At 38.1% G+C, this 22,302-nt stretch overlaps 2 protein-coding genes across 5 annotated transcripts in view; one reads left to right on the top strand and one right to left on the bottom strand.

The window, feature by feature from the left end:
* The window catches only part of LOC124278659 (hsc70-interacting protein-like), a 73,067-nt gene that overhangs the window by 6,126 nt on the left and 44,639 nt on the right, over positions 1-22,302 (bottom strand). For 3 of the 4 annotated variants that reach the window (XM_046714464.1, XM_046714528.1, XM_046714665.1), the window contains 5 exons: positions 21,916-22,026; positions 20,446-20,548; positions 6,030-6,146; positions 5,196-5,265; positions 3,310-3,383 (listed from right to left, as the gene is read on the bottom strand). In XM_046714464.1, the coding sequence (XP_046570420.1) occupies positions 3,310-3,383; positions 5,196-5,265; positions 6,030-6,146; positions 20,446-20,548; positions 21,916-22,026 (475 nt within the window). The remainder of the gene's footprint in view (positions 1-3,309; positions 3,384-5,195; positions 5,266-6,029; positions 6,147-20,445; positions 20,549-21,915; positions 22,027-22,302) is intronic. The other variant, XM_046714596.1, reaches the window with a different exon arrangement.
* Positions 8,246-19,495, top strand: LOC124278578 (sarcalumenin-like). The gene is made up of 6 exons (XM_046714356.1): positions 8,246-8,379; positions 12,086-12,253; positions 13,564-13,674; positions 14,042-14,158; positions 15,515-15,639; positions 16,026-19,495. Exons 1-6 carry the CDS (start codon positions 8,289-8,291, stop codon positions 16,914-16,916), a joined length of 1,503 nt encoding a protein of 500 aa, XP_046570312.1. The 5' UTR covers positions 8,246-8,288; the 3' UTR covers positions 16,917-19,495.

A 22,302-nucleotide genomic window follows, 5' to 3' on the forward strand; every position in this document is an offset into this window, starting at 1 on the left:
ACATTTTTGTTTTGAATATCTGACAGTAGTAACCGAAATAATTGTAAATTATAATGTTACAAGAACTGCTATTTATTCCAGGCATTGGGAAAGACAGGGGCCATTTTGCACATTAGAATAAAAATGCCCCATTAAAATTTTGAAGTTTACTATTGATACAAGGGCAGTGGCCCATTCTAAATTCGGAAAATGGCTAATAATCCTGAAATTGTCGAAGGTCTCCATCCCAATCCCTGTATTCAATATATCATTATCAGTATATTTACAGCATGGCAAAGAAACAATTTGACACATGCAGATCCCTGTCATCTATCCAAAGTAAACTTTATAATGCATTTTCTTTCACATTTGCAAAACAACAAACAATTATTTATATTAGTACCTCAAGTATTTATACACATGCATTTTACATTGCATAAAGCCAATTGTCTCTATTGAATATTTTGTAACTATTCCAAATTAAAAAACTATTTTTTACATATCAATATTGATATTTGTTAGGAACTATTTGATCTCAAATAGTTCCTAACAAATATAAATATATTGAATATGTAAAAAATAGTTTTTAATTTGGAATAGTTACAAAATATTGCTGCAGCATAACAAATGTATTTAGAAAATAAATAACAAATTAAACAAACAAAATATTCTAATTTGAAATTACATACTTTAATTGAAAGGGAAATGACAGAGTCAATGTGGCCAAATATGAATAGAACATCAACTTGATAAAGTTGGTAACACATGGCTGTTTTATGAATAGCAGTATATTAATTAATAGTTTTATTAATTCAATATAAATACAGATTACTCAAATGCATTTTACGTTAACCATGTCATTGATTCCCGAAATATGTTTTGTGACAAACACTGTCCGCGATACTGAAAAGAAACACGTTTAGCGATAGAACTGCACTGGTTGTCAAAAATATATTATAGCTAAAGAAAGGTACTCATATGTTTTCGAATTGACTCATGGTTGTCGGTTGTCAGTAAGGAACCGATAATCCTTGAAGGAATAATAATTTTTCGATCGTATCGTCCCCAAATGATCCAATTATTACGACTGTCACCAGCTGTGACAGCCAAGCAAGGTAGTACACTTGGTCCGGTCTAGTAAGGTCATATTAGGCGGTCGCGCAATTTGGCACCACAACTGGTTCTTGCCTATTCGCTTGTCACAGGAAATCTAGTAGCGGAAGTAGCGCCTCGCGAGACTTACGGGCCCTATTACAGTTATACCATGCAGGCCTGCAGTATATATCACCAATATTACAGTTATACCATGCAGGCTTGCAGTATATATCACCAATATTACAGTTATACCATGCCAACCTGCAGTATATATTGCCAATATTACAGGTAAACCATGTCAACCTCCAGTATATATTACCATTGTTACAGTTATACCATGCTGACCTGCAGTATATATCACCCCCATATTACAGTTATACCATGCAGGCCTGCAGTATATATCACCAATATTACAATTATACCATGCAGGCTTGCAGTATATATCACCAATATTACAGTTATACCATGCCAGCCTGCAGTATATATCACCAATATTACAGTTATACCATGCCAGCCTGCAGTATATATCACCAATATTACAGTTATACCATGCCAGCCTGCAGTATATATATCACCAATATTACAGTTATACCATGCCAGCCTGCAGTATATATATCACCATTATTACAGTTATACCATGCCAGCCTGCAGTATATATCACCAATATTACAGTTATACCATGCCAGCCTGCAGTATATATATCACCATTATTACAGTTATACCATGCCAGCCTGCAGTATATATCACCAATATTACAGTTATACTATGCCAGCCTGCAGTATATATTACCAATGTTACAGTTATACCATACAGGTCTGCAGTATACATTACCACTGTTACACTTATACTATGTTGGCCTGCAGTAAATATTACCATTGTTACAGTTAAACTATGCCATCCTGCAGTATATATTACCAATATTAGTGTTTTACCATGCCTGCCCGCAGTATATACAGTCAAATCCCGATGAGTCGAATGCCGGTGTCTCGAATATTATGCATAACTCGAAGTACCTGTCGGTCCCGACCATTCCCTGTTACAGTTGTCATCATTTGAATACCGGTTACACGAATTCGTCTCATGAATACACACGATGACTCGAAAAGGAAATTTGGTCCCATGAGATTCAAACAACAGCAATCTTGTATACATAAGCCGAAGTCAGTCAATGAGAAGTTGATTGGTTTAGCAAACTGATCCAATTTTAACAAACCAGCGCGGCTCACACCTTTCCGTCATTGACGGGTGAGTTCAAAAGGCAGATTAGTGCTAATCGGGCTGGAACTGATAAGGTGTCCCTATTAGTTATATGGAAATCATTAGATAAACAAATGCTTAGGCGGAGAAATTAGGACTGGATCATCTTTTTTCTACCCTCATAGGCATACTTATGTCTCGAATACATCGATAAGTCGAATTTATTACTTGGTCCCCAGCGATTCGACTCATCAGGATTTGACTGTATCACCAAATTACAATCATACCATGCCGACCTGCAGTATATATTACCATTGTTACAGTTAAACTATGCCAGCCTGTAGTATATATTACCATTGTTACAGTTAAACTATGCCAGCCGTAGTATATATTACCAATGTTACAGTTTTACCATGCAGGTCTGCAGTACACATTACCATTGTTACACTTATACTATGCCGACCTGTATATATCACCAATATTACAGTTATACCATGCCGGCCTGCAGTATATATTACCAATATTACAGTTATATGACTTGTTTGAGAGGCATTTCAGAAGTTGTATAGATGAAGGAAAACCAAGTTCTATGGATAGTCAACTCCTTTATTGCAATGTACGTTTTGATGTAGGTACTAACACCGTTTTCAAGCAAGTGATACAAAGAGTTAATCCAATGTATAACAACCTTGTCAATTGTATATATACACACTATGCATCAATGTATATATTCTCCACGTTACAACTCTTTGTATCACTTGCTTGATAACAGTGTTAGTACCTACACCGAAACGTCGCACTCATTGCAATAAAGAAGTTGACTATCCATAGAACTTGGTTTTCCTTCATTACAGTTATACCATGCCCACCTGAAGTATATATTACCATTGTTACAGTTATACCATGCCCACCTGAAGTATATATTACCATTGTTACAGTTATACCATGCCCACCTGCAGTATATATTACCATTGTTACAGTTATACCATGCCACAGAAACTCAAGACGAGAATTAACAAAGGAAGGATGCATGTGTACCTGGAAAGCCTGCATCAGTTCAGGGTCACTGAGCAGCTGGTTGAGATCAGGCATGCCTGCCATGCCGCCACCACCTGAAACATGAGAGTGTCTGGTGTACAAACTATGTCTCCTTGTCTGGACAACACTTTCTGTTTGGCCAGGATGAGAAAATATGACCTGTAGTAGATAATCTTAGAATTGTACACACAATGAGTGAGTGAGTTTAGTTATACGCCCCTTTTAGTAATATTACAGCAAATCATGAGGGGTACACCAGACTTGGGCTTCATACATTGTACCTGTGGGGAATCGAACCTAGGTCTTCAGAACGACAAGCAAACGCCTTAACCACTAGGTTACCCAACCACCACTGTACATACAAAGAAAATGAACACTTGTTTGTAATGTACAGTCAGTAATAAGAAACATTCATGCCTCCCTGATTATCTGTACAACTCTAAACTATAGTTAGTTTCATGACAGATTCACTACAATAACAAGGCTGGTGGGGTAGCCTAGTGGTTAAAGCGTTCGCTCGTCATGCCGAAGACCCAGGTTCAAAATCCTCACATGGGTACAATATGTGATGCCCATTTCTGGTGTCCTTCCGCCGTGATATTGCTGGAATATTGCTAAAAGTGGCGTAAAACCATACTCACTCACTCATTCACTACATTAACATCTAGAATCTGTTTTACTCATATACAATAATTTCACAGAATCATTTGATGATTCAATCTCATTGATAAACAATAAAAAAATGTTTATTTGCACAGCAACAGACACACAGTGATAGAATAATTTGTCATGCACCAATTTCAGATTCAAACACTGACCATTCAAGAATGTTCTAATCAATGTTTGTTGTTCTGCTTTTTGAACAAATGAAAATTCAGATTCAAACACTGCGTTGTTTTATACCATTCAAGAATGTTCTAATCAATGTTTGTTGTTCTGCTTTTGAACAAATGAAAAGTCAGCGAGCCTCCATTATCAGGTGAAGGTAGAAGTCAGTTTTTGTTTGTACCAAGAGTGAGAGTGAGTGAGTGAGTGAGTGAGTGAGTGAGTGAGCATGGGAGCGATGCCACAGATACCTTTGGCATATTTGTATCACAAATACTTGTTGTTTTGCGCCGCCCTCAGCAATATTCCAGCTATAGGGCGGCGGTCTGTAAATCATCGAGTTCGGACCAGACAATCCAGTGATCAACAGCATGAGCATCGACCTACGTAATTGGGATATGATGACATGTGTCAACCAAGTGAGTCTCACCATCCGATCCAGCTAGTCGCCTCTTACGACAAGCATGAGTTACTGAAGACAATGTGACATCATTATTCAGATTGATACAAAAGTGCATCAAAACAACACAATCTGTGTAAATCATCTCAATATGAAAAATGTTGATAAAATCTGATGCAGTTTGACACTTGCCCTCACATACACAGGTGTTTTCTTAAATGTTATTTGCTTCATGAGGTGAGGTGAAATTGGGTTTAACGTCGAGCTGGAGAATATTTCACTCATATGACGACGTGCATGCGTGTGTATGTGTAGGTGAAGCTGCTTGTACTAGCCCAGACTGAAGCTGGTTTTATAGTGCTAGCCAACTGAGATACCATGCCGCAGTGAAGCATGAATACCCCACTCAGACACATTATACTGACTCTGAGCCGACCAGACCTTGTTGTACCCATTAATGCCGAGAGCCAGGCAGGGACCAACAAGTACCATATTTTAACGTCTTTTGGTATGACGCGGTCAGGGGTCGAACCCTCGACCTTCCGCTCTCCGGGCGGACGCTCTAACCACTACACCAAGGAGGCGGTCATTTGCTTCATGAATTTTCCCTTGTTACGTTCACCTTGAAGTGAACATGGTTTCTAGTTTACAAAATGGTTACCTGGGAAACCACCTGGGAAACCTCCAGGAAATCCCTCTGCACTGGTCCCTCCACTCTGTTGGCTCTGTTCCTGAAAGTCACAAGATTGGATTTCAGACATTTAAGATTAAATGTGGTGTTTGATATTAAAGGGGCCTTAATCAATCATGTCCTATATAAAAGCATATCACATATGTTATATATACTGCAAATCATGGTAAATCATGTCATGTTTAACATTAAAGTGAGTGAGTATGGTTTTACGCTGCTTTTATTCCAGCAATATCACAGCAGGGGACATCAGAAATGAGCTTCATACTCAATATGCCTTTGGAGAATTGAACCTGGGGTTCAGTATTAAAGAAGATGTTTTTAAGTTAACTGCTTCAGATCTGGAATCAAGGGAACTTTCCATGCTATGGTTTTGGATGAGTGAGTGAGTTTAGTTTTGTGCCGCTTTTTGCAATATCACAGCGGGGACACCAGAAATGGGCTTCACATATTGTACTGATGTGGGGAATCGAACCTGGATCTTTGGCGTGATGAGCGAGCAATTTAACCACTAGGCTACCCCACCACCCCCTACTGTTATGGCAAGGACCCCTGGAAAAATCACTCCATATATGATCGCACTTTAAATCACATGATATATTCTCTCAATCATGTATCACATAATATCCTTCACAGATCTCATTTCATATCACAGGATATAGCTTATCAATCATGTTTTATCAATCTTCTCTCACGATTTAAGAAGTTTCCTCTGATTCTGAATCCTCAGTACACATGTTTTCTGTTACACTGAAATGTATCTAGTTACAAAATTATGATCTGGAAATGGTTTCAGTAATGCACCTTTTTCTGCTGTTCGTATTCCTCTCTGGCCTTGCGGATTTTCTCCTTGCGTGCCTTCAGCTCTTTCTCTTCTCTCTTCCTCTGGTATCTACGATTGTGCTCCATGATCTTTTTGGCCTGAAACATCCACACTGTACATTGACATAGGTCAAACAACCACTGTGCATTTACTTAGGTCAAACATTATAACTGTGCATATACTTAGATCAAACATTACCACTGTACATTGACTTAGGTCAAACATGACCACTGTGCATATACTTAGATCAAACATCATTGTGCATTTACTTAGGTCAAACATTATCACTGTGCATATACTTAGATCAAACATGACCACTGTACATTGACTTAGGTCAAACATGACCACTGTGCATTTACTTAGGTCAAACATGACCACTGTACATTGACTTAGGTCAAACATGACCAATGTGCATTTACTTAGATCAAACATTATCACTGTGTATTTACTTAGATCAAACATTATCACTGGCATTTACTTAGATCAAACATGACCACTGTACATTGACTTAGGTCAAACATGACCACTGTACATTGACTTAGGTCAAACATGACCACTGTGCATTGACTTAGGTCAAACATGTCCACTGTGCATTGACTTAGGTCAAACATGACCACTGTGCATTGACTTAGGTCAAACATGTCCACTGTGCATTGACTTAGGTCAAACATGTCCACTGTGCATTGACTTAGGTCAAACATGTCCACTGTGCATTGACTTAGGTCAAACATGTCCACTGTACATTGACTTAGGTCAAACATGACCACTGTGCATATACATGGGTGACCATGATCACTGTGCTACATTGGTAGATCAAAACAGGTTAAACAATGACACTTCATATGAACCAAGATCAAACCCTGACACAAGATAAACATTGATAGAGTATATCAACCCAGACCAAACTCCACTGTACATCAATACAAGTCAAACATTGACATCTTCCATCAATTGTCTTCCCAATCTGTGAACCAGGTATAAAGGTGTTTGTTTTGGCAATCATATTTGGCACTATAGGATATAATATGGTACTATGAGTTGTTTTTTCCATCTAAAACTGACTACAAAAGACTGTTATCCACACTGAGTAAAATGGAAGTGGTGCTGAACCCACAAGATTTCATTGGGTGTTTCATGGGAAAGGGGTACCTAACACTAATGTCCATAAAGGGGCAAACTGCAATGTCATATTTTCCTAAATGTAAATGAACAGCTAGCATCTTTCAGACATATTCTGATGTAACTATCTCAGTTCTGAATGGAGTCAAACAGATTTATTTTACTAGAAAAGTATCAGAAATAGTTATAGTTGGGATAAAACCTGACGAGGGACGAATAAAACCTGTATACCCCGAATCATAATGCTACAATGAATTTATCTTACCGAATGTTTAAACCTCTCATTATGTAAATATAACATTAAAACAAACTGAAATTCTATCATATATTTTACTAACATGGTACTGACTAGTCGATCCGAACCACTGGTTCACAGTTCACTGACTGCCGTGGATGAATGCTTTTTCCATGGGGCGGGGTATAAATGATTTATTCTCCCTCGCAAAGAGTAATACCCCACTAGGGTGGTGTACAGCCATGCACCGGCCATACATGGTAATTTGTTCAAGATCATGTGAACCAATCAGAGATGTACATTCTTATATGAGGTATGATAATCAAGTTCTTAGAAAGTCAAGCAAGACTCAACATACCTTCCTGTCAATCTGATTTGACAAATAACAACCACTAGTTGTCCTCCAAATATTTTTTTATAATTTTGTGCACCTCTATCCCTCGTAACAAGGAGAAAAGTGACATTAGTCTATTTTACTTTATAACGTGATTTAAATTGAGTATCAGAAATAAATAATTATACTAGGTATAGGTGATATAATCCTTATGTAATCCTATTATTTGTCTTGTCTGTCCTTAACATCCTCCTTTTAAGGAAATCCTGCCATAATAAATGGCTAGTAAGATACACTTTGTGAACTTTAGCATTAACAAGGAAACAGCTCTATTTATTCCATATGCTATTATGTGATATAATGTGATATTATCTAATATAACATCTCAACAAATCCTATGTACATGTATTTGCAATCCCACCAATATCCCATTACTGTTCCATCCCTACTATATCTTGTAATGAACCATACCATCACCCCTACACAATTAGTAGACCGGCCCAGTTGGCTGACAGCTCTTCTTTGTTGTAAGGGGCATCAGATGAATTCAAGATGGCTGCCTCCACTTGCCACATTGTGAACCGGTGTCTCTTGCTTTTGGTGGTTAGAGCAAGTTTGGAGGGAATACTTGCAGTAGATAAAGGTAGTAGCATCCTCCTGTTTTCATCCAGGCATCTTGTGTGTTTTATGTTACAACTGTCATGATCATTCTGATTGAAATATTTTCAGGTGGTTTTCTTGCTATGCATGATTTGCAGACATAGAGACTTAGCTGTACTGCAGTATCTACAGGGTACAAGGTGTTAGTTTCTCTTTCTTAAAATCCATTCCTTCAATATGACTTCCAGATTATCGTGAGGAAAATTATATAGTGTTTATTTTTTTTTTTTAAATAATAAGAAAAAAGATGCTTTAAATATTAACTTAATATTTAATGAACCAGAGTAAGATTATGGTATGTAGAAATCTAGATCTTAACTGGGCTTATCAAATTGATATATGAGAAATTTTATTTACAATATTGTAAGGAACAAGTGTTCTGTGATCTCAGTATTCATACAGATATGCTAAGATTCATTTGTGTTATCTTCCAAGAGTTTGGCCTATTTCTCTGAATTTACAAAGTGAAAATAAAAGTAGAAATCTTGAGGAATTGAAATATACTATTTAATCTCAGTTTTAAAAGATAGTTCGATGATGACATCATTTTCTAATGATTACATTCTTCCTTTCAAAAAGAAAGTAGAAATCCTGGGCAATGAATAATTCAGACATTTTGATGTAACTATCTCAGTTCTGAACAAGGGTAATGCAAGTCTATCTCAAACCAATAAAAATGTAGAATTTGTATGTTAAAAGAAAGCGGAATCCTAAATATGACAGTAACCAAATCTGAAGCATGACAAAATAAATCTAAACATACTTTTGATAATAGATCGATAATTGAATTTCACATTCTATGCCCATACTCTTTAAATTTTCTTTCAACAGTCAGTGCGTCATGATCATTCTCCATGTGGGCCAGCTGTTCATTGATTTTTCACTTTATTGCTGTATTCATCAATGATATTCATATTTCAAAATAAATGTATTTTTCTTCAACAGAAATGCTACAACAGTTTTATTATTGCTTGCTTCATCGTGGAAATAATTATTCCAACATGCCTCCATTAATTACCTATCCACCACCCCACTTTCCTCAAGCCTTTTATGGCTGGGAAAATTTGGCTTTGTTGTTTGTTAGACATTCCTATACACTGAGCACCTCCCTCCTTACCCTATTAACATGAATGTAAAACACCAGTATCAAATGAACAGATCAATCCATTTGTTGAAATGGGGGTGAAAGTGATTGATTCCACCTATTGTTGTTGGCAGAGTATCAAACATGTGTTACTGGTGTAACAGCCTATATTGCCGAAATGAAAATATTCTTATTCAACTGATGTGTCAAACAATCAAATTTCTGAAAATACAAATGAAATACAGTATTATAAAAAATATGACATACCCTAGATTAGACATGTTATACAGATTCGTAATGAATGGTTATGTTTATCTCCTGAGAGCCAATGAAAATCCAAGTGAACAGCACTGAATACCATGTGTAACATGTGTTATTGCCAGTATCACTATGGCTAAATACATCAGTGCTGATCAATGACTATTTCCTCAGGAACATAAACAAGTGTACACTTACAACTCTACGTGAGATGTGTTTACAAAACCATGGAACGGTCAACATGTCCTTGGGTTTTTTCAAACTGATAATTAAACAATCAAGCCTTCTAACCATTCTTACCTACTCTGATAACTTAAATATTTTTTTCAAAATAAGCTACACTACTACACATGATGTATTGTTTACTGGGTAAAAAACAGACACTACACCTGAGAAAGTTGAATCAATAAAAATGACTCATGACTACTAACATTCTCTCTGGTTACATAAATCACTCATCCAAAATGAGCTGTGGACTAGCAAATGAATCATGATACTGTCAGACATTTCCAAGGTATTCACATGTTGGAAATGCCATGAATGAATATCCAGCCTTAAGGTCTTAAATTTGTATATCTGTTTGAAAAAGGCTTATGATATAATAAAAGGTGTTGCTTGGGGAATTATGTTTCTTTAACTTTCAAATAAGGTTAGAATGCCTAAAGATTCTCTTTGCAAGCATCAATGCAAGAAATTTCTTTCTTTGAGAATTGTTCTAGGAATATTCAGTGCTAATTCATCAAGACCACAGATTTAATATATTTATTATTACTGGGATTATGATGATCAAATCAGTGCCAGTTAATCTGAACATTGAAAACATATTTACCAGCTTGGTACATCTATTAAATGCTTGGTACATCTCTCTTCTCCTCTACTAAATGACCTCTCACAGGATTCCCTGCATTCCTTATTATTAGATGGTGTAAAGCCAGGTACAGGTAACTTTGCACCTGTAAAAACTCCTGCTGCAGGTGTACAGGGCTAATACTGACACCCCTCATTTCCTGCTTGCAAAGCTATCAGAGAGTCTGCCTGCTGGTGCTACAGTAGTATGCGGTCTATGTATATCTATACTGTTCCACTTTTGGTAGGGGGCACAATGTGTTAAGCCCATTTCTGGTGTCCCCCGCCGTGATGTTGCTGGAATATTGCTAAAAGCGGCGTAAAACTAAACTCAGTCAGTCAGTCAGTCCACTTTTGGTAGGGATATGTTATCTTCCCATGATACACAAAACCTCTTAATATGTCAAGAGTATTTTCAAATATATCTAAAATATCTGATAGTGGAGATTCCAAAACAGAACTGGTCACCAGTAATCTATGGTTATCCTTATGACATACTTCCCTGCTGGGTTGATAGTGTGTTATTGTATTCAGGTGAGGTGAGGTGAAATTGGGTTTTACGTCGTGCTTGAGAATATTTCGCTCATATGACGACGTGCATGCGTGTATATGTGTATGTGCGGCTGCTTGTACTAGCCCAGACTGAAGCTGGTTTTATAGTGCTAGCCCACTGAGATACCATGCCGCAGTGAACAGTAGAGGACGTTATGTGTACGCGAGACGGTCCCCCGTTACGCGTACAAGTGACTACCTGAGAGGGGGTCACTCATTCGCGTGACTGCCTGATCACAGACAGGGAAGTTCTGCATGTCACACAAAAACGCGTCTAAAATTGTTATTTATGAAAATAATGGAACAAAATTTGCTACAGTCATTAATAGGTGTTCAAGTTATTGATTGACAACGTGTAAAGAAAACATTAGATAGTCAAATTTTATTTTCTGAAAGCTCATTCAATGGAGATTTGCCTCGTGTAAGTACTTTTCCATGTAACGAACGCACATAGGTGTGCCATCGTGTTGAAACATGTCTACTTTCCTCCCACTGCTCGCCACAGACAAACAAACCTTCCTCACAGATCCGTTACGCGTACGAGAGACGCCTCTCAGAATCACGGGCAAAAGTAGTCAGTTTTTTACGACAATTCTTATCTATGTGCCAATTTCACAGAATTATGATTTTAACATTTTCTGAAAGCTCATTCAATGGAGATTTACCCTATGTAAATACTTTTCCATGTACACGAACGCACATAGGTGTGCCATCGCGTTGAAACATGTCTAAGTTCCTTGTAAATTCGGCTGCTCCTCAGGAAATATGGAATTTACAAGGGTCTTACAGTCCCGCACACTCTTTAAAAAAAACTGTGTGACTAATAATATTATCATTGTACACAATCTGAGTCAGGCTACACTGTTATCTTGTAGGACAGCTGAGTCACACCAGCCAACAGCTATCCATGTATTACCTACTGTAAAAGGCATAATAACATCTATTTCAGAAAAGACAGTAGATAGTGTGCCCAAGGAAAGACCACCTGTTGCGTCTGTGGACGAGAGCCATTTCAAAGAAGAACAAACTGGAAGTAGGAAAGACCCTAACAAGAGCCATGATCACATTGACAAAATCCTGCAGCTGGACAGACCAATCACATCCACAACAGTGCAAGGTCAATCACTGCTCACAAGGCCATTCTTCAAGGCTTTTTTCAAGTCCTTTTAAACTTTAAATAAATAGCTTCATGTTGTCCTAGAGATTCCCATAAACAGTAGCAAAAAGGTTTAAAAAGAATGAGTTCACTTTTAATATGTTTCACTGGGGTTTTATAGTATTCAAGTCATATCGCAATGTGACATCCTACTACCAGTGACTATGGGAGTAAAACCCAAAGGTATGCAGGTCTTTGGTATTTATCACTTTGGTAGTGTTGTTCCAAATTTGTACTGAATGCTTAGCCTATAGATGTATAGTAAATCTATACATTAAATAGGCACGTATAGACAAGTGGACAGTGCATGGAATCTAAGGACGCTAGTCTGTTAGACGGACAATGGATTGTTTTATTTATATTTCTTTGAAATTACCACTCTAAAACTACTGATTATTACCTTAGAGACATCAGCAAGTCTACTACTTTAGTGAGTGAGTGAGTGATTTTACATAGCATCAGCAACATTGCAGCCATATAGCGATGAGAACAATTTGAATAATATTAAAGGTCTGTCTACAAAGGACAGTAAAATAGTATGTTTAGTATCAGTCTACCACTTTAGTGAAATGTGGGTAAGAGCATGGGTATTGTGGTCACAGACCTAGAAACATAATGAGGGTGAACTTGGGATTCAAACCCAGAATCATAAGTTTTTTGGCTTGTCAAAGGTATGCAACTCTACACACCAAATTTTGGCACCTCATTATGGGCTGCCCATGCCAAGTTTTTAAAGGATACAAATCAGTATACATTTCACTGTATCATATACAGAGGCCATATAGTCTAATCTACGTAATCTCATCGGCATCGATCAACAAATATCGTCTTACTACATTGAATTCTAATCAATGACTAACGGGATCGGGTGGTCAGCCTCGCTGACTTGGTTGACACATGTCATTGGTTCCCATTTGAGTAGATCGAAGCTCACACTGTTGATCACTGGATTGTCTGGTCCAGACTTGATTATTTACAGACCACCGCCATATAGTTGGAATATCGCTGAGTGCAGTGTAAAACTAAACTCACTCACTTTAATCAATGAGGGACACTTGTCTGAACACACTTGTAGTTTGCAGTTGTTCACATGCATGTGTCAGTTGGCGGTAGTACTGATCCTAGTCTGTTCACGGATTCTGTTCACTGTTCACATACACTGATCACACTAAAACACTGAATTAGCAAACAGGATATGGTCAACTATCACATATGATAACTCTATTTAGTGAACTGTCACACTTGGTGACCTCAGTGAATTACTTTTCCAGACTTCAAGATAAAAGACACCCTACAAACACTGCTGAAAATCTACAATGATGATGTCAAACCTTTGGAAGATGCCTATCGATTCTCTGACCTCAACAGGGATGCAATCTCAGGTTATTCTAATACTGCCTTTGTTTATTCATTTCCCAGGTTTGGTATAATCTACCAGAATTATTCTTTGAGCTAAATATTATTATGATTAGAACAATGAATGAATATTGTTTTACACTGCATCAGCAAGTATGATTAGAACAAAGCCACATTAATATGTTTTATCTTCTCATATTACCATTACCATGTATTAACATTGTTCTAATATGCCATGCATTAACATTGTTCGGAAACAACATATTGAAGTATTGTAAGTCATGGCAGTTTTTAATCTCTGATCAGGTATAATCTTTCAATATCAAATGCAATTTATTATTTGAGCTATATAACTGAATGACTCTTTACTCATATTCCTTCATCTCAATTCAGAGGGTGAGATATTTGCCAAGCCAATGGTGTTGTTCCTGGGTCCATGGAGTGTTGGCAAGTCCACCATGATTAACTATCTTCTGACTATGGAGGACTCTCACCAGAGACTGCATACAGGTAAAAATGAAATTCTCAGGTAGTGGCTGAAATTCCCAAAGGAAGGTGGCTATATATCCCAAGGAAGCGGTAAATCATAAATCCCCAGTGGTGGGACCAGGAAGGATCCTCCAGTGGTGGGACCAGATATCCCAAGGAATGGTAAATACAAGCTGTAATCCTCCAGTGGTGGGACCAGCTATATATCCCAAAAGTGGTAAATACAAGCTGTAATCCTCCAGTGGTGGGACCAGCTATATATCCCAAGGAATCCTCCAGTGGTGAGAAATACAAGGAAGCGGTAAATACAAGTAATCCTCCAGTGGTGGGACCAGCTCCCAAAATATATCCCAAGGAAGGAAGTGGTAAATACAAGCTGTAATCCAGTGGTGGGACCCAGGAAATACAAGCTGTAATCCTCCTAGGAAAGCTGTAATCCTCCAGTGGTGGGACCAGCTATATATCCCAAGGAAGTGGTAAATACAAGCTGTAATCCTCCAGTGGTGGGACCAGGCTATATATCCCCCAAGGTAATCCAGTGGTGGACCAGGCTAAATATCAAGCTGTAATAAATACAAGCTGTAATCCTCCAGTCGTGGGACCAGCTATATCCCAAGGAAGTGGGTAAATACAAGCTGTAATCCTCCAGTGGTGGGACCAGCTATATATCCCAAGGAAGTGGTAAATACAAGCTGTAATCCTCAAGCAGTGGTGGGACCAGTGGTAAATACAATAATCCCAAGGGACCAGTATCCCAAGGAAGTACAAGCTGTAATCCTCCAGTGGTGGGACCAGGCTAAATATCCCAAAGGTAGTGGTAAATACAAGCTATAATCCCCAGTGGTGGGACCAGGCTAAATATCCCAAGGAAGTGGTAAATACAAGCTGTAATCCTCCAGTGGTGGGACCAGCTATATATCCCAAGGAAGTGGTAAATACAAGCTGTAATCCTCCAGTGGTGGGACCAGGCTAAATATCCCAAGGAAGTGGTAAATACAAGCTGTAATCCTCCAGTGGTGGGACCAGGCTAAATATCCCAAGGTAACAGGAAATACAAGCTGTAATCCTCTAGTGGTGGGACCAGCTGTATATCCCAAGGAAGTGGTAAATACAAGCTGTAATCCTCCAGTGGTGGGGCCAGCTATATATCCCAAGGTAACAGGAAATACAAGCTGTAATCCTCAAATCGGACCAGCTATATATCCCAAGGAAATGGTAAATACAAGCTGTATCCTCATGTGGTGTATATTCCAAGGTAACAGGAAATACAAGTTGTAATTATTAGCTTAATTATACAGTTATTATCTCATGGAATCTCACCAGTTTTAATATCTGGAAGTGTGACAGAGTGACTTTTATGTTATTATATCCCATCAGGAGCTGAGCCTACAACCAGTGACTTCACCGTTCTACTACATGGACCCCACTACCGCACCATCAAGGGCATGGAGCTTGTCACAGATAAGACCAACCACTTCTCCCCTCTTCAGAAGTTCGGCCTTGTAAGTTCAATTTCAGGCCCAAATGTTTGTCTGGTACCTTAATAAGATTAGTTCATGCAATAAGGTAAAGAATATTATGAAAAATCAAATGAGTATATTATTGACAAATCTTTTCAGAATCTCAGAAACCACAAGTATCAGAGAGCTGACATACCTCTGAAAATATATAAACAATACATCAACACAATGTATAGCACATAGGAATAGACCTCCAATTATATCACAGATTGTCACCTTAGTCTTTGAGGAAAGACCAAAGTGATGCAGGTACCACTTTCAGGAAACCACGAGCAAGGGCAGTTCTGACATATAAAGATGTATAATTTTGGCAGTATTAAAAGTCAATTAAAAGATGCTGGACTACAAAATATTCCATCTCTATCCAGGGCTTCACAGAACGCTTGCAGGGTAAGCAGTTTCCGTCAAGGCTCCTGGAGAAAGTCTCCATTGTCGATACCCCAGGCATCATCGAGAACAAGAAACAGCAACAACGTGGATACCCATTCAATGAAGTGTGTCAATGGTTCATCGACAGAGCTGACATCATATTCCTGGTTTTCGATCCAACCAAACTCGATGTTGGATCAGAGTTGTCCATTCTCTTCAAACAGGTCAAAGGTCATGAGGCGAAAATTCGTCTTATCCTCAACAAAGCTGACACTGTGTCTGCCCAGGAGTTGATGAGGGTATATGGAGCCCTGTTTTGGAGCTTGGCTCCTTTGGTCAATGTGGTGGAGCCACCAAGAGTATATGTCGGAACATTCTGGACCAGTGTAAATACAGATCACAGCATGGCAAAACTCTTTTATGAAGAAGAGCTTGCACTTCTGCATGACTTAAACCAAGTGATGCAGAATCAAATAGAAAACAAAGTGTCGTTCATCCGACGACATGCGTTTTATGTTCGACTGCATTCACTTATTATTGACAGGTATATCAGTGTGTTTAATGAAAACAACTGGTGGAAGTTTAGCAAAAATGAGGAGCTATTCAAGAAGATTGTCACAGATCCAGACAACTATAATTTATTCAAAAGTATTTTGTCCAACAAAGACATCAGTCGACATGACTTACCGTCAGCCACTGAATATATGGAATTCTTTTCGATAAATTCTCTTGATTTGTTTAAACCTTTAAGTTACTATTGTCCGTGGACACCCATGTCCTCCTGTGATATGGTCAAACTGGAGGAAGCTATTAGTGCCAAGCTGCCACAACTTCTGGCTTCTCTCAAAACAGAAACGTGTACTAGGGACACTTGCAAGAAGAAGCCGTAACATGGCGCCAACATGTCGTAATTCCTTACCCTTTCTGTGATAGGTAACCATGGTAACCATGGTAGCCATGGTATTGTCCCCGTGCACTTTTTCAAGTTTAATTATTATGGATCAGACTTTTTAAATTTGAAAAGAAAAGAAGAACAAATCATAAAGCTGCTTTGATTGTAATTTTTTCTTGTTTTGAAGGAATATTTTAATACATGATACAATTATTCCACACTAGTTTCTCAATGTTTGTATGCTAAAACAAATTAGCTTGCTGATTGGAATATGACTGCAAGATTAAATTTTATTCTGTAAAATTTATTCTGATGTATCAACACTTTTACTATGTTAATAAATTATTAGAATGAAAAAGAAAGTTGTACACATAGTTGAAAGGGATCAAAATTCAGTTTAACAGACTTGTCATTGGTGGCAACTGTTTGCATAAGTTTGTGTACTGACTAAATCCTCACTGAAATCTACATCCTGTTTGAACAAGGCCTAAAGGGCCATTGATTTGTGGGGCAGACAGTTTGGTTCAAGATCTGGTTCTTATTCCCTACTGAATGTATTGTTTGGCTGTTGTTTCCCTTATTTGTGTATGGCTGATAATTGCAACTCTCAGAGTCCCACCATCCTCTGCGTTGGAAACGCGTGCATGAGAATTGTATGTTGACAGTAAATTACACTGGTCTAAAATGTATCATGAAATTAATGTGTCACATGATGAATATGTTAAACCCTGGTCTAAAATGTATCATAAAATTAATGTCGTGATGAATGTGTTAAACCCTGGTATATCAAGAAATTAATATGTCACATGATGAATGTGTTAAACCCTGGTATATCAAGAAATTAATGTGTCACATGATGAATGTGTTAAACCCTGGTCTAAAATGTATCATGAAATTAATGTGTCATGATGAATGTGTTAAACCCTGGTATATCAAGAAATTAATGTGTCATGATGAATATGTCAAACCGTGGTCTAAAATGTATCATAAAAAAAAATGTGTCATGATGAATGTGTTAAACCCTGGTATATCAAGAAATTAATGTGTGATTGGTGATGTAAATAAATAAATAGATTGTGACTCAGTGTTGTAGGTATGATTTTTCTATTTTTGAAGGTTGTCTGTTTAATATTTGTGATGTGTCAGTGGTATGTGAGTAAAAGTATTTTACTATGTATAACAAATCTTTTGTTCTGTTTTTATATTCATTCCTATATTGGTTTGAAACGCTTTGTTTTGTAACTTTTACTGTAGGGACCTTCCAAATCTCTAATGACAGCATAATAAAGGTAACCACAATGTCGGCACATTATTGTCGGCACACCAAATTATCAATGTATCTGGCAAGCTTGCTTAAAGTGATAATGTGTTCAGGATATGAAGTTTTTCACTTTACAACAAAATTACATCTACACTGAGATAAATAGTATGATTAAATCCTATGTATATATTTAGAAACACTGCAACATAGTCATGGATAATTCTACATTTTGGAGTTAAACATGTTTAAGAAATATATATACTTGCCCGCTCTCTATATAATTGGCATGAGGGACTAGACCGAAAGTCTACAATCATCTATCTAAGACATTCATAGCTTTTTGTCCTAACATAGGGACAATTATTTGCTGAGCTGGGATTGGACTTCATGAATGATTCATGCCACCTCGTTAAACTTGCTTAACATGCTGAATATTAAGGAAATACCTTGACTGGCTGATCAACAAACCAACAGAGTAATGGCAGGATCAAAGATTGATTTCAGGAAGACATTTTCATTGATTTTTGTTGCAACAGATGGTAGATAGTTGACCTTACTTATCACAGTACAAGATTCAAACTTCAGGTAACTAGCTGCACAGATTGAAACATACAAAATTGATCAAACTTTCTGTTCTGTGGAAAAAGAAAAGCCACAATCTGTCACTAATGGGATCCTTATCTCTTATACTTCCTCTAAAAAGACTGACTGACTGACTGAGTTTGGTTTTACGCCGCTTTTAGCAATATTCCAGCAACATCACGGCGGGGGACACCAGAAATGGGCTGCACACATTGTGCCCATGTGGGGATTCGAACCCGGGTCTTCGGCGTGACAAGCCAACGCTTTAACCATTAGGCTAACCCACGCCCCCTCTAAAAAGAAAGCTGAAGCTGTCATACCTGGAGAGTTAATTAACAGGGTTTCAGAGAGGATAAATTCTTTGATACTGACTGTCATCCAAAATTTACTTGCGATAATTTTCAATTTTCATAATTACAAAGAGAAACGTGCAATCAAAATCTGATAAAATTATAAAAATGGGGTCATGAAATCTCTCTTACAAATCAGTGTACAAGAGCCAAACTTTCCTTTCAGATTCTTTGGCAATTTGATATTGCCCATTTTAGAGCTATCAATGTACATGTTGTATGTTGAAGTTGTGTATTACCATTATTATGCTGAGAATAAGACCTGATCTACGCGTGTGTATAGATGTTGGGTGTTTCAGTGAAGGACAACATGGCTGTGTTCTGAGTAACTGATTCTGTTGTCTGTGTAGTGAATGTGACAATAAAAGTGGTTTACAAAAGCTACATTTGGTTATGTGTTCCATTGTCAGTAGAGAAATTAGACCCAACCCATCAATACCAAATCTGGTTCATTACACTGCGATACTGTTGCACATCTGGATTATAAGCTGGCGATGCTATAGACATAATCAAGGCATTTGTCGCGTACATAGTCTGCAATACTTTCATACGAAAACATGACACTGTCATGTTAAGTGAGTGAGTGAGTGAGTTTAGTTTTACGTTGCTTTTAGCAATATTCCAGCAATGCTGGCAGGGGAAACCAGAAATGGGTTTCACACATAGTACCCATGTGGGGAATCGAACCCGGGTCCTCGGCGTGACAAGCTAACGCTTAAACCCCACTAGGCTACCCCACTGCTCCAGTCATGTTAAGAACAGTGTTATTTCATCATACACTGACTGACTGACTGAGTTTAGTTTTACGCCGCTTTTAGCAATTTTCCAGCAATTTCACGGCGGGGGACACCAGAAATAGGCTTCACACATTGTGCCCGTGTGGGGAATCAAACCCGGGTCTTCGGCGTGACGAGCCAATGCTTGAACCACTAGGCTACCCCACCGCCCCTCATCATACACAGTGAACTTGACCCAACTTGGGCCATAAGGTTGCGATCCAATACATGAAAACACAAGAAATCGTGAAGAAATGTATGCCTACAAAAAACAAAGTCTAACTAGACCAAATCAAGCAATACCATTTAAATCTGAATTATGAGGTTGCAATCTATCACATGAAAACATTTTGAAACCTTATTTCTTCAAGAAACTGACAATACCTTGACGACTTGTACACATTGTAAACTCTTTGCAGCAAAGCCATAACATTAGTCACAACCATATTTCCATGAACTGGGCATTTTTTGCAGACAGGGGGCCGAATATTTTCCCCTTACCAGGTCCATGATGAACTTACAGGAGTACCGGTACAGTGTAAAAAGAAGTGCACTTACATTGGGAGTCACATCATGGAGCAGAGCGTTGGCATCGTCGTCGTAGTCCAGCTTGCACGCGAGTGTGAGGTCGTGGTAGGCGTTCTCCCACTGACCCAGCATCCTGGATGAAGAAGTTAAAGGATGAGTTTCACGAACAAGCTTAGCCTCAAATTCGAATTCAGTGACCGTCATCAAGAGAGATTTACCAGAAGGGGTATTCTGTATCTCAACCATCAAATTTGAAAATGTATGAAATAAGTACATGGTGTATTCACTGGTACCCAAAAAAACTTACACGTGAGTGAGTGAGTGAGTGAGAGAGAGCGAGAGAGAGAGAGAGAGAGAGGAGGATGTGGTTTCATGTCGCTTTTAGCAATATTCCAGCAATATCACGGCTGGGGACACCAAAAATGGGCTTCGTATATTGTATCCATGTGGGGAATCAAACCTGGGTCTTCGGCTTGACAGGTGAGCACTTTACCCACTACGCTACCCCACTGGCATAAACTTGCATGTTTGTCTATAAATGAATGCTGGTAGTTCATTTATAAAGTACTTCAAATTCATATCTGTATGCAATAATTCCAAACATAACGTTCAGAGCCAGGATCTGCTAGCACTTGCACTTGTGAATGATGGTCTTTGAATATGTGCAATCTGAGGTCACCTGTGGTAGAGGACTACATGTATTGTATATTCAAATTTTAACATTTCTCTGAGACTACAATTTCGTAACCTAGGACCCCTATAATTGAAGACTTTGAGTCCCTTAAAACCAAAATAAGTAACCAAGGTTAAACCCTGTATACAGACAAAAGAATTGTATTTCAGTACACCCAGATACAGGTAACTGTATTTGAATTATTTAGGGATAGCATTGATCCTATTTACTTTAGGCAAAAGTGGCACCATTTGTCTTTTCCTGTTAACAGCTTGGTCATACTCAACATGGTCAGTTATTACCATTTTGTCAATCTGGGAGATAACGTGAGCTGTCATTTGGTTAATCAATTTTAAGTCATTTGTGAATGAACTTCTGAACAGATTTTAGCGTATGATACAGGTACTAATTACACTTGCCATATTGTTTTACCCAAGATATTGGAACACACATAAATTTTACAATAAGTATTATTTGAAAAAGCATATTGCAGTATATATTGTCTATATAAATGGCCATTTCTCACATCCTACAGGGAAGTCAATCATAGAGTGTTACCAGGAAACTGAAAGCCAGATTTTCAAAACTCTTATTTTCAAATTGAAATCCTCTTCGCTGACAAATTTCCTGGCTAACTCATCACTGATGATGATGATTTGGAGATTAAACATACCTTTTCCAACATAATTACATATTTTGCACACGGTAAAAGCTCATCACTGAATATGAAGTGATATATATTTGTATATATACAGAAGTCAGAGGGTGTGGCTACCAGATTAACCAATCACTGGCTGGACTGACAACTCTCAGAGCACAGTCCTCACCTGTAGGCCTTCCCTCTCCACTTGTAGCCCGGAGCAGAGTCAGGATTCAGCTCTATAGCTTTCGTACTGTCGTGAATCGCTTTGTTTGGTTTGTTGAGCTGAAGAAATACCCTGAAAGAATAATGTGAGAAGAAAATTTCATACACAAGTTAAGAATGATAGTAAAATAATAGCATATTTGTACTGGTCATATATCCATGCCTAAGGATGCTCAAAGCGCACAAGCAATCTGATCGTTATTACCCCTTACAACCCAAGCTGCCTGTGAGGCTCTACAAGGTTCATAGCCACATGAGTTATCTCTTTTGTAACTTACATGTGTCATGAGTGAGTGAGTGGGTATGGTTTTACGCCGCTTTTAGCAATATTCCAGCAATATCACGGCGG

This window comes from Haliotis rubra, unplaced genomic scaffold (genome assembly GCF_003918875.1).
Source record: "Haliotis rubra isolate DU_JTF1 unplaced genomic scaffold, ASM391887v1 Scf1, whole genome shotgun sequence".
NCBI lineage: Eukaryota > Metazoa > Mollusca > Gastropoda > Lepetellida > Haliotidae > Haliotis > Haliotis rubra.

Coding starts and splice junctions, on each gene's coding strand:
- LOC124278578 (XM_046714356.1), top strand. CDS start 8,289: ATGGCTGCCTCCACTTGCCACATTGTGAACCGGTGTCTCTTGCTTTTG. Junction 13,675..14,041: donor CAACAGGGATGCAATCTCAG/GTTATTCTAATA, acceptor ATCTCAATTCAG/AGGGTGAGATATTTGCCAAG. Junction 15,640..16,025: donor CTCTTCAGAAGTTCGGCCTT/GTAAGTTCAATT, acceptor ATCTCTATCCAG/GGCTTCACAGAACGCTTGCA.